At 38.5% G+C, this 13,415-nt stretch overlaps 1 protein-coding gene across 1 annotated transcript in view; it reads left to right on the top strand.

The window, feature by feature from the left end:
• The first annotated feature begins 1,006 nt into the window (after positions 1-1,006).
• The window catches only part of LOC121427366 (ER membrane protein complex subunit 1-like), a 35,586-nt gene continuing 23,177 nt past the window's right edge, over positions 1,007-13,415 (top strand). The window contains exons 1-6 of the mRNA XM_041623722.1: positions 1,007-1,125; positions 6,716-6,906; positions 7,692-7,803; positions 9,873-9,998; positions 11,713-11,848; positions 12,540-12,686. Of these exons, the coding sequence (XP_041479656.1) occupies positions 1,022-1,125; positions 6,716-6,906; positions 7,692-7,803; positions 9,873-9,998; positions 11,713-11,848; positions 12,540-12,686 (816 nt within the window). The 5' untranslated portion in view covers positions 1,007-1,021. The remainder of the gene's footprint in view (positions 1,126-6,715; positions 6,907-7,691; positions 7,804-9,872; positions 9,999-11,712; positions 11,849-12,539; positions 12,687-13,415) is intronic.

The raw sequence follows: 13,415 nt of genomic DNA, 5'->3' as shown, positions 1-13,415 counted from the left end.
AGGGGACTAGAGGTTCAAGAAAAAAAATTGTATATATATTAAATTATATTTGAAAAAATATTGATCTTTCTTTGAAGTTTTCACATGTTCATTTGACATTTGATAAAGTTGGTTGTGCTAATGATGATGATAAATTAATAGCAGGGGAAGGGGGGAAACAAGAGGAGCTTAAGAAAATTATTTTTTTTTTAAGAAGATGGAGGAGAGGGAGATTTGGAGAGTGAGAAGGTAGAGGAGAAGAATTAAGATTGGAGAAGAAGAAAAAAAAGTGGAGAAATTGATGTTTGTAATGTGATGAATGAGATGAAAATGTGATAATGGTGGTGGCAGTGGGTAGATGGTGTTACATGATTTAGGGTGATGATGCTGATGACGATGGGAATGGTGATGATGATGATACTGTTGACGGTTATGATGATGATACTGGTGATGGTGATGATGATGCATGGTGATGGCAGTAGTGGTGGTAATGATGATGCTGGTGATGATGATGATGCTGGTGATGATGATGATGCTGTTGACGGTGATGATGATGGTGATGGTGATGATGATGATGATGCTGGTGATGATGATACTGGTGATGGTGATGATGATGATGCATGGTGATGGCAGTAGTGGTGGTAATGATGGTGATGATGATGATGATGGTAATGATGATTGTGATGATAATGATTGATGATGTATGATGATGATAATGAAATGGAGATGATCAATGCATAATGGTGGTGATGATGATATTGATGATGGTGATGCCTGATGGAGATGATGGTGATATGGTGGTGATGGAGATGATGGTAATGATGAGGGAATGATTATGATGATGAAGATGATGATATGATTATGATTGATGATGATGATCGATGATGGTGATAGATGATGATGGTGATATAGATGACGATGAAGAAAATACTGAATTCTTAAAGGATAATCTAAATGACAGAATGACCCCCGCCCCCTCCTAAAAAACGATAATCATAATTGGCCTTGCTGACGTAGATGGCGTACATTTGCAAGAATAAAGATGGCGACTTGCATGGCCCCCGTGACTCTGGGAGTTCTCGTTCTCCTCACTGGTCTTCAATTTTCATCTGCTCTGTTTGAAGATCAAATAGGAAAGTTCGATTGGTAGGAATTTTTCAGTGTTAAATATTTGCTGATATATTTGATTAAATTACATCAATTTGACTTCTAGATCTAGTTTATGTTGAATAGTCACGCTTGCAATGATGTGAATGGGGCATTGCCCGATGCTTTTTCTTTTTGGGCCTGATTGAGTGAACACTGGCGCGTGCGATTTATTTGCACGCACGGATTGGGGCATTATCATGATTATCACGTTTCTGTGTTGCGTTTGTCTGGATATTGCGGATAGCATGTTTCATGAGAGAAATTACCTCAAGTGATAGACCCTATTCGTGCAGGCTCCACTTCACTTAGACAGCTGGTAGCCGTCTGTTTCGAGGAGTTTTTAAACATTTTTTTTTAATTCTCCTCGTACACAGACGGCTCTCTATCGTGCAGCCACCATTCACCCATGGGTTCATATCGTCTCGCGAGCGAAGGATTATCAGTCATACGAACGCGACACACCACTACACTTCGAAAATACAGTGGGCTTTTGCCCACATAAAATATTATGTATAAATAAATATTCCACATCCTGCTATGACACTTACCGAATCATTTAGATCCTTCCGTGACTTCTCCTTGAAGTTTCTTTCGAAAAATATGTATATTTTCTTGATCTTTAGTGAAGATTTTACGGAGATAGAAATCAGTCAGCGTTGATATCAATTTTCTCCTGAAGAGGGCGCGCGATTTATATTCATATCAAAGACACGACAAGGGAAAGAATAGGCACCTACACTATTTTACACGCATATCGACGCAAGGCATTACGCAAAGTCCGTGAAGTGTCCAATCTTTTTCATTGTATAGACTTTGGTATACCGTATACGTATTATTGACGTTCGTCAAAGCTTGTACTGCTGGTTTCTTTCCAGGCACGTATATTATTTTCATTTTTTTTTTATCAGTCATCTTTTTAAATTAATGCAAATGAGTGTTATCATCACCAATAATAATCATTAATTATGTTTTTTGAAGGCATTTCATTAATTGGTGCCCATAATTAGTAAATTAATCATGAGGATTGCGCATTCAAAGAATTTAGATACAGTTATAAAATTACCGAGGAGCTGAATCAAGGTTGTGAAATTATTAGCGCCACCAACGGGCTTCCTTGTATTTCCGTGGAAGAGACAAGCGAAGTCACTTTCGAGGCCGAGGTAAGCAAAATGTGCTTTTTTTATCGGATTATTATTTTATTATTATTACATTCAGCAAAATCTTGCTACTTACCGGCAAGAGCCCCGGTACGTAGCGAGAAGGAGCTTCGGCAAATATTACTTCAGCAATGAAGCGATGTTTGCCGACTACTTCGAAATCCAGGGTCAAACACGGTCTATTGTACGAGGTTAGTACATACTAACCTCGTACAATGTGTGAGTGGCCACCATTAGGGGACTTGCATGTTGCAATGCAAAATCCCCCCATCGGGGCTCTTCAATTTTTGTCTTTAATGAATGAAAATTTTGAAAATTAACGCGACCAAAATGCAAATTAATATTCCCTCTTGGCATTAATTGCCAAAAAAGGAGAAAAATGAAGTTGAAAGGAACAAAAACAGTGACTTACCTCGGCTGTCGCGCAAATTCACTTCCCCGTTTTATCCGATCTTAAGTACATATACATATGGCCATTGAATCCCTGTACAGATCGCGCTAGAACTTCGGTCTCTGTATTTGGTGAGTGAAGCCAACACTTTCAGCTGAACAACCAACAAAACAGAGACCGAAGCTTTTGGTCTACACTTCACTATACCGGCTACACCCACCCGAACATCAAGCTTGAACCCGCTCCGATACTCCGAATGGCAATTTGTGGGAAAAAATTTATTGTACAAAATATTCGTTGAAACGGCATCAAAAAAGAAAAGAAAACTTAATTTCTTAGTTACTCTTCATCCTAATTTCGATCCGTATCCATCCTCCAGTTGCCGATTTCAAAAAATCTTATGCGCATTTCCGAGGATTCGAGCTAGACCCTTGCAGTAGTCGAGGCGCACGGCCAATATATCAATAATGGGAGACTGTCTCTCCCATGAGGGAGATTATCTCCAATATCAGAGACTTTGTACACCTACATTGAAACGTGACATTTCGTGCTACATGTCATGCTGCATTATTGATATTATTTTCCTTTTCTTCTGTTTCTATATCCTACTACAAGTACATGGATTATTTATAGACTGTTTTTTTTTCTTTTCTTGGATTTATATATGTAATGTAAATAATGTATAATTTTAGACTTATATATATAACCTCTGTAGGCCTAAACTCCTCTTCAACTCTTGATTCTGAGTGTCTAACTAAAAAAATCCTCATAGCGATATTTAAGTATTAATGCTAGATCTGTTATTCATTTATACTTACTACAGACAACTGGATTAGTACCCCCCCCCCCCGCCCTGTTTTGTCGTGTGTACTTACCTTCCTTTACCCTACTTTAGTTAGTTGTTTTTTTTTATGTTATTACTGTATATATACTTTTTTTTTCTTGCTTCTTATCTGCTTTTTTTTCAATGCAGACGTTTATTTATATTGTATCATACATATTTTGTTGTATCAAAGGTGATCTGTGCTTAACAAGCGTTGCTTCTATACAGACCACCTCTTTCCCATATTTTCGATATCTTTTTTAGCTCATTGTCCATAAGCTTTTATTCCTGTTGTGTTTTTTTCTTTTAACCTTATTGATATCGTACATGTATGCACTGTATTTTGGTTGTGGAAAGAAATAAATGAACTTGAACTTGAACTTGAACTTGAACTTTTGACTTGACTGGGTATCCAATTCCGGAGACAGTCTCCAGTTTGGGAGACTAATTTCCTTTGTTTACATTTGCTGCAAAAGGATTAGCTTGGCGGCAAATATAAATGTGATAAGCAGATTCCTCATGAAAAATTACCCCTTTTCAGTTAAAATTTCACGTCTACTTTAAAAATCCACCGTCTACTTTTGTTTTGATAAGGATTTTTTTTGTCATCTGCTGGCTGTGATCCACACACAGAATAAATGGGCTTCTGACCTCGGTGAGACAAAATTTTGGATGGATAAAAAATCACGCTTTCTTTGGTGTGGTTTCTTTAACTCTTTTGCAAAGCATGTCTCCAATATTGGAGACAATCTCCTGTATTGGAGAGAGTCTCCCACATTGGCCGTGTGCCTCTTCTGCCTTGCGCATGCGCATATATGATGAAAAACAGGTTTATGCTGATCTTTTGAACCTGAATGAATATGCTGTAATAAATGAATTAATTGAAAAGGATGATAAGGAGGAAAAGTAATAAAAATGGATGAAAGAAAGAAAGAGGAACTAAGAAAAAGTGAATGAAGAAGGAAAAAGGGAAACGAAATAAAGAGAGAAAGAAACTGAGAAGAGAGAAAGACAAAAGAACGAAAAGGGAAAATAAAAAATGAAAGGAAGAAATTGAAATAAAGAAAGATATTTTTTAAAATAGAGAGGAAGGAAGAAAAACGTAGCAGCAACTAAGAACTTAGGAGAAGCAGAGAAGAGAAGGGAAAAAATAAAGGAATAAAGAAAAATTTTAGGTAACAAAAATGCAAAAAGCCAATTGATTGTTAGGTCAAAAAACTTGTCAAGTCACCACCTTTCACTTTTCTTGCCTGACCATTTACTCCATTTTCCGTGTTACAGGTGGGCATATTATGTGCTCGCCCTAGCAACACCCTTGTTCCTTTTTTCTGTTACATACCCTTAAACTAATAATCTACCTGTGACGTTAGATCTAGTGGGATTAGTTAGTAATCCTTGGGGCAAGGGATGGGGAGGAAAAATAGCAATTAAAATTTTGTTAAGTGCACGGTATGCTGCCGAGAACAAGGCTGTAATGCCTCGGCTATATACACTGTAACCTCGTTCCTGGATGAGTGCATAAGGGTGAACTTCTCTTTTAATACAACACATTGAAGCGTATACCTCGGGGCTGGGCGGAAGTAGAAAATTACTGTAAAAGCTGTTATTTTCGCGTACAGAATTTTTCGCGAATCGCGGGGTCCCGACATTTTCGTGGGTTGTTAAATTTGCGATCGGAAGATGTACGAAACATTTCCACAGCATTTCAAAGAAGCAAAACTAGTGCGATCCATGTGCAAATCTATACTCCTCAAAGTCACCATGCTGATATGTATTTTGTACATAATATGTCCATGTAAAAACAGTTACAAATTGTAGAAAAAGGTGGCTTAATTTTCACTTTTTTAACCTTTGGATCTAAAAATTCATCATGTCACAGGATCTATAGGGTTAAGCGATATTTGGAATTTGTGTTTTGTTTGATTCATTTTTCAAAAGTTGGTAAAAGTGCAAAATTGTGGAATTCTGTGACCAGAATCTTCACCTCAAAAATTCTGGTCATGTGACTTATGAATATTAATGAGTATGCAAATAGCTACCAATACGTGTGTATAGAGTCAATCAGATGACAATGAAATCAAATTATTTCATGCAAAATACATTTTAATATTACAGTGAGTGTATAAATATTGATAAAATATTGTTAGAAAATGTTTAGGCTCTGATTTTGTTTGAGACATTAAAAAAAGGGAAATTCTAGCTAACTTTTTGAATCACCAACTGTACTTTCTAAGCCTTGTTTTTTGTACATATAGAGGTGCATATCTCTATTATTTTACTATGCATGATGTTTTCAATAGTAAAGCTTTGCTGTTGGAGGCATTGGCATTGACTGAGACCCCTGTTACATCTGAGAGATTCCCTACCTCCCCCATGGCATACCTCGGGTCGGAAAGAAATCAGATGTAAACATCCCAAACCTACATACCTCGGGCCACCTTTTAGCAAACCTACCCGAGACCACATCCAGAGGTAGTCTCGGGTAGGTCCACCGATTCATAGATGTAAACGCACACAAGCTTTCGAACCTATCTCGCTCCGTTCGCTAGCTGTTAAATTACGTCATAGCGAGTGCTATCCCCTCCCCAGCCCCGTCGTTCTTCGAATGTTTTGCGGCATGCGACATGTGAATTGTGATTTATAAAGTATTTGATTTGAGTGGAAAGAAGGAAGCATTTTAAAAGTATCCTTTTCAAGTCGATCAAATCTTCAACGACTGCTGGGATCATCAGCATTCTTCCAGAATAACGAAATGTGAACAACTTCAATTAGCGCGCACAAATTATTCAGAGCCTAGATTGAGAGCGCCCTTTATTGGTGTCAGCAATCGGATACCACTGGAAACCGTACCGATTGGGGAGGGAATGAACGCTGTGATGTAAACAGACCACATTTCGGACTCGGTCCGTTCGCGAAGCTAATCCACCAATAATCCAGTCAAGGTTGCAAGTGGACCCGGTCGGGTCTCGGGTAGGAAACTTTCAGATGTAAAAGGGGTCTAAGAAATGTGTCAAAATTTTCGCGTGTTAAATTCGCGGCCGAAATCCGCGAAAACAAAACCCCCGCGAAAATAACAGCTTATACAGTAGTTTACTAAAGTGGGCAAAAATTAATTTGTTAAAAAAAAGTTAAATTGGAATTGGGATGGCTGTGGAAGTCTATTAGCACCAATGATATGTATTACATATCTCACCTCTCTTTCTTTTGATTGTACAGGAGACATCAGTATGTTGGGAGCGTCAAGTTTTCCGCCTTTGAGCAGAGCAAGCATAGACGTCAGCTGTACGTAGCGACCGAGTCTAATGTCCTTGCTAGCATCAATCTAGCCGGTCAGCTGAACTGGAGGCACATATTTCAGAGAGGTCAATCGGGGGTCATTAATTCGATGCTGTATTCCTCTGCTGATGGTAAGAATTAAAAAAAAACATGTTGATTATGTGAAATGACCATATTGTGATTTTTTTTTACTTGTTTCCCTCCCCCCCCCCCCCCTTCACCACATCTTACACACACATTTATGACCCAACCCCCACTTTCGAAAAACATTTTGTGGCTCTTTTGTTCCAATAGTGAATCATATTTTACCAATTATGTCTCAGAGTACAGTAGCTTGTTTGTTTTGGGGGGTTTTTTTTAGTGTTTGTGTAGGTTTTTTTTGGGGGGAGGAGTTAACTTAAAGTGATTGATAAACATTGGTTTGACTTTTTAAAAATCTGAGCTAGAAGGTCACACTTGTCACCTATGTCTGTGATATGTTACAAAAATGAAGCCCAAAAAAAATTGCGTTCGAAAATAATTATTAAGTGCTTCAAAAATTGAAATATAAAGTGACCTAAACACCATCTTAGTTTCATCCCATACACTTATGTGTACTATTTAGGCGTCTATAAGACGCCTATTTACAAAATTGGGGTTTGCCTTGTAGTTTTAGCTTTTCATTTCCAATAATGGTTGTTTTCAGGGTTTATTAGTTCTAATACATGCACTTGTACACATGTTTCATCTTGGTTTTAGAATTTTTTAAATCGGCTGCTCACAAAGTTAAACAATTCCTTTAAGCCATATTGAGCTTACAAATAGGATACATAGCAGGAAAAAATGTTCTTTAGCATATTTTTGTGCTTAACCCATTTTTCTCATTCATAATCCAGGTGTTTAAGATATAACTTTTGTGATACTCTTTGATTTTCAGCTGGTATTATTACACTATCTGGTGGAGGAAGGCTTCTCCGTTTGTGGAATGCGACCACCGGCTACCTGAAATGGGAATCCCCTGTTACCCCGGAAACGGCTGGCCTCAGCAGGTATAGATCATCATTGTTGTATTTTGAACACTGGTGCTTATTTCACTGAAAGATGAAAGGTTGTGGTTTTCAAATTGAAAAAGTGCCAAGTTGATAATTTTGTGGGTCCATCTTAAACAAAAATATTTTTAGAGGGAATTCCGATGCAAAAGAAAAAATAATAATGATAATGATTAGACCAAGGGTTCTTTATAAGCTTTGTGGAAGTGCTACATCTGTTGCCATAAATTGATACTGCTCCACTGCTGGGATGATGGTTCAAAGAGCATCTGGTTTGCGTTCAGTAAACTGTCATAATACCATCATTACACCAACGCTACGTCCATGCAGTTCTCGCTACGTCAAAGAAAAATTGCCATGACGCAGTGGGAACAGCTGCAGCGTACTGAGAGCGTAGAGAGAACGTTATTGACGTGGCAAAGTCTGCATGATCCCCGAAAACAAATTTTCCGCTATGTGGAATGTGAACATGTCCAAAGTCCGCGTAGCGGAAGCGCCGTCTAAACCGAGCGTAGTAATGACGCAGTAAAGACCTACCAACAGCTTCATAGACGTAGCGGACACCGAAAGAACGTGGCAACAACTCTGTCCATGTCTACTGTACTGCCACTACGCGGCCACCACGTAAACTCGGTTGGCTCTACGTCCAAATGAGACGAAGGTACAGAAAGTCGCGCAATCTGCTGGATGTAGTCGGAACGTAGCGGGAACCGTTTCGACGCAGCATGGACCGGCTCTGCGCGCAGAATGAACTTTGTGGGCACACTACACACGCAGCATAAACGACACATTAACGTGATGCAGACGTAGCACACACGTGACAATGTCACATCTATCGAGAACTTCAAACAAAGTTGGCGCCACGTCCCAGGATTTCTTCTGAACTTCGAGAACGTAGCGGGAACTTCGTCTGGTTTAAAGGGGGTATAAGCTTAGATGACCTTTGTGTATGATTAGTCTGCACGTGCAGACTTTGATTTGAAATTTCAGGGAACAAGTGGGTCATGAGACAAGTCTAGCTCAAATACAACTTGTAAAATGCCACAAAATAGTCAGTTTGATAAAGCCCTTTGGAGATTCAGACCAATATTATGTGTTTTCATACATGCCTGCTAGCTAGTCTACATGACGGTATGATAACAATTACCAGAATCAATAAACCCTCTCTTTCCTTGTCATGATACGGTCACAATGTATCGATCCTCAAAGTGTCCCAAACCATCTCAGAGCCTGAAATCACTCTGAGGCCGTTCTCATTACGCTTTCTAAAACTAGTTTACTGGAAGCCGATTCAGGAAACCAGTTTGAAAGGTCGCTTTGCTAGCATTCTCACTTGATCACACGAAAGTGGTTTTCAAAATCACTTCACGTAAAGCGCTCTTGTTGCTATGGAAACGCTCTCAGTGGGATGACACGTTTCGCGCGAAGTTCGAAACTGCAGCATGGTCATTCTACACCTGTCATGTGGAGTAGCGCGCTCAAAATGTGCGAAGATCGCTTCCCGAAGAACGGTTGTGTCCTCACGCTAAAACCAGTTTAACGAGGCAAAGCGATCTTGAAAACTACATCGCGAGGTGGTTTTCCGAACTAGTTTAGAAGATCGCTTCGACTGTTCTCACTACACGTTAAACTAGTTTCCACTTAAACTAGTTTCCAGTAAACTAGTTTTAGGAACGTAGTGAGAACAGCCTCTGTAAAATCATCCCGATTCCAGATGGAATAATGAAACTGCAGTATGCCAATCCATGTAGGCTAAAATTTTAGACCACTTTAGTGTGTTTTGATATGTGCCTGCAAGCGTTATATCAATTGGAAAGCTGTTATTTACTATTTCATTTGTTTCTCTGTGTTTCTTTCTGTAGTACTGGAGCTAAAGTTATCCAAGTAAACAGTGAATCCAAGAATATTGTAGCTTCCGGTTCCATATGGAATAATGAAACTGCAGTGGTTCAGTCCTTGTAGGCTAAAGATTTAGACCACTTTAGTGTGTTTTGATATGTGCCTGCAAATGTTATATCAATTGGAAAGCTGTTATTTTCTATTTCATTTGTTTCTCTGTGTCTCTGTAGTACTGAAGCCAAAGCCATCCAAGTCAACAGTGAATCCAAGAATGTCATTGTAGCTGTCAGGAACCATGTCTTCAGTTATGCCTTCAAGTCTGGGCGTAGAGCTTGGATGTATGCCGATCAGGACAGGTGAGCATGCATTTGATTTTGATTTTATTTATTTATTTCCACATTCCAGTAACAAAAGCATATACATGTACAAGTGTAATCATTTTTTCTTTGCAGAACATAACAATAAGCAAATGACATAATTAATAACATGCATTTATATAATCTAATAATCTAATTGAAATATATTTATACCTGATAATTTTTTTTATTAAAACAAATAGCAGAAAAAAAATTAGATGAAATAATACATTTGAAATGTGGGAGACTGTCATCTTAAGCTTAGAGCTCCAAAATTGATAAAGGCCTCAAAAGGAAAGGGGAAGGAAAATCAGACAAACAGTGCAATTTGCTGAAGGTGATATCATTATAGGTGTTGTAGCTGAGTAGATAAGTCACAAGACTTTAAACCAGAAGGTCCAGGTTTCGAATCTCGCCTCAGCACCCGCGTCCTTTGGCAAGACATTCATCTTTGTTTGCCACTCTCCACCCAGGTGTAGTAAATGAGTACCCAGTATTTAGATATTCCTTGAATGCTTAAGCACTTGATCAGAGTAACAATGCTAAAGCCGGGGTAACCGTATACAGCGATTACCTGCATTGTATCAAGCACTACATGTATATAGATGTTGCATAGTTATGATAATGTTGTTTAATGCTATCAAGGACGTGGTATTTCGGGAAATCATGTTTTTGAGCAATTTTTGGTCTGACATGCACTTACATAACGATGCGTACCTTCGGAAACGCGTACCCGGGTGACGCAAAACTGGTCTCGAAAGTTGCGCAAGACTTTAAATTAAAAAGTCAGCAAACGGCGCAGTCAACAAAATTTGCGCGATTCGTTGAGGGTGACCTCCGAAGCCCCCCCCCCCCCCCGGCCGAGATAAGATTAAGCAATGTAGTAGTAAGGAAGAAAATGCAATTTTCATAAGGCGTATGTTTCACCATGTGGCTAGTCCTGAAAGTGACTGTTGTCATTAAATGGAATGAAGAGAGATTAACGAGAAATGAAAATGAAAGAGATGCTATTTGAAGGCGAGAAAGAGACAGATGAGAGGGGAGGGTATTCTTTCATGAGGTACAATTGATTATCTCTTAAAGGGGAAGTTCACCCTGAAGAAAACTTTGTTGTAAAAATAGCAGAAAAAATAGTAAAAAATATTGGTGAAGGTTTGAGGAAAATCCGTTAAAGAGTAAGAAAGTTATTAGAGTTCAAAGTTTTGGATTTGTAACGTCATAAACGAGCAGCTGCCCCATGTGTTATGTAATATAAAATGCATGAATTTCAAATTTTGGATGGTTCCTGATGACTTAATTTTGTTTTCTATTCATGGTCGGGTGTGAAATGATTTGTCTATTGATATACAAAAGGTACAGGGAAAACCATTTTCAATTTTCTGAGAAAATGATATTTCATTGATTTTTTACCATTTCGCTATGTAGGAATGCTGCTCGCATATGACGTCACAAATCAAATAATAGAAATTCTAATAACTTTTTAATCATTTGATGAATTTTTCTCAAACCTTCGGCAATATTTTTCATTATTTTTTCTGCTATTTTTACAATTAACTCTTTGTCGGGGTGAACTTCCCCTTTAACGTCTATTTCAAATTATATACAAAAAATTACAATCAATTACAAATATTTATCCTATCGCTTTATGCTACTGGCCCCGGTGGCGATTATTCCTATATTAGCTCATTCTTCTTGAATTCTATTTTGCTTTTAGCGAGACATTAAGCTTCCAGTGGATACACTACAGCAAAGAAGACCCTGATTCTCCTATATACGTCATTGGTGTGGTCGAAGGCTCGCACTTTGTTATCACAGCACTGGACACACAAAGCGGAGATCTTATTAGTCAGGTAATGTACATATTAGCATATTAGGCCTACAGCATATGTCTTGCTCTTACATACTACATGGGGATAATTGAGAGGGAGTCATTATGTTAGTTTTGTAATGTGTTTCACCGAGTTCAAGAAAATAATCCTATCACTTCTTTTGTGACATAGATGATGCTGTACATGACATGCATCAGCTGAACTGTATTATAGCATTCTGGCTGTTTTTTGACGCCCCATATACAGTCCCCTGTCTACATAATTGTACCACAATTTTGATACAATATTGTGGTATTGGTTTATATCAACAGAGTAATTTATGCATCAAGTCAATATTGGATTAATATTGATCCAATAAAAATCCTCCCCTTTTTATTTTAATAATAATAATATAGGGTATTTATATTGCGCACATATCCACCTTGTTAGGTGTTCAAGGTGCTCCTATATTACCCGGCTAAGCAAGGCGTTCATACCGCACACAGCTTTTTAAGGAATTACTTCCTACCGGTACCCATTTACCTCACCTGGGTTGAGTGCAGCACACTGTGGATTAGTTTCTTGCTGAAGGAAATTACGCCATGGCTGGGATTCGAACCCACCACCCTCTGTTTCAAAGTCAGAAGACTAATCCACTGGGCCACAACGCTCCACAACACTTACTCACTTTGACCCTGGAAGAATTCTCGTATCTGTTATTTCCTTTTTCCAGACTCCAATCTCAGCCGTGTGGGCAAGTAGAGCACCTAACTGTGTTGTCGTCTCCGGCGGCCATTTTGTTTGTTCAGAGCCTTCCTCTAGTACCATACAATATGTCACCATTGGTGAGCAGGGTAGCTTCTCGGCAACATCCCCAGCTGTGAGTAAACATTACGCCAACCAGGGGCCCGTAACACAAAGCATAACGATTGATCATACGCTTGATTTTTACGATCGATTGCACATTGTAGTCAATGCAATCAACTGTGAAATTTGTTCTATGATCATTGCTATTCTTTGTGTTATGGGCTCCATAACACAAAGGTTTGCAATTAATTGCAATTATGAAGAAAAAAAAAACGCCCTGATTGGTTTGTGGTCAGTATTTGAAACAGAGTGCGCCTTCAGCTGTGATATTGATTGGTCATTGGTATTTAGCGATTGATTGCAAACCTTGTGATACGGAGCCCTTGTCATTGTTCAATTTATTCGGAAAGTTATCCTTGGCAATGTCAGTAATTGTGACATACTGAGTGTGATTCATCATATAAATATAGCATAGCAAACTACTGTGTTTTACTGTTAATGTTTTGGACTGTAAATGTCATGATTTTAATTGGCTTTTCAATGAAGATGTAGAAATTGATAAAATTCTTGAAGTTTTTGAATAGCACATATCAGTTACAATCTAACATCTGAGGGACTTTTGAAGTTCTTACCCTTGCTTTAGCCCAACAAGCTTTGTACATGTACAGTACACAAGCATTTCTAGGAATGAATTCCTGTCAGGTACCTATTTTCCTCACCTTGGCTGAGTCAAGCTCAAATGTGGATCAATTTCTTGGCCAAAGCGAAATTACACCATGGCTGGGATTGGAACCCATGACCT

The sequence above is a fragment of the Lytechinus variegatus genome, chromosome 14 (assembly GCF_018143015.1).
Source record: "Lytechinus variegatus isolate NC3 chromosome 14, Lvar_3.0, whole genome shotgun sequence".
Taxonomy (NCBI): domain Eukaryota; kingdom Metazoa; phylum Echinodermata; class Echinoidea; order Temnopleuroida; family Toxopneustidae; genus Lytechinus; species Lytechinus variegatus.
Note: the sequence above shows the minus strand (reverse complement) of the source record. Positions and strands in the feature narration are given on the sequence as shown.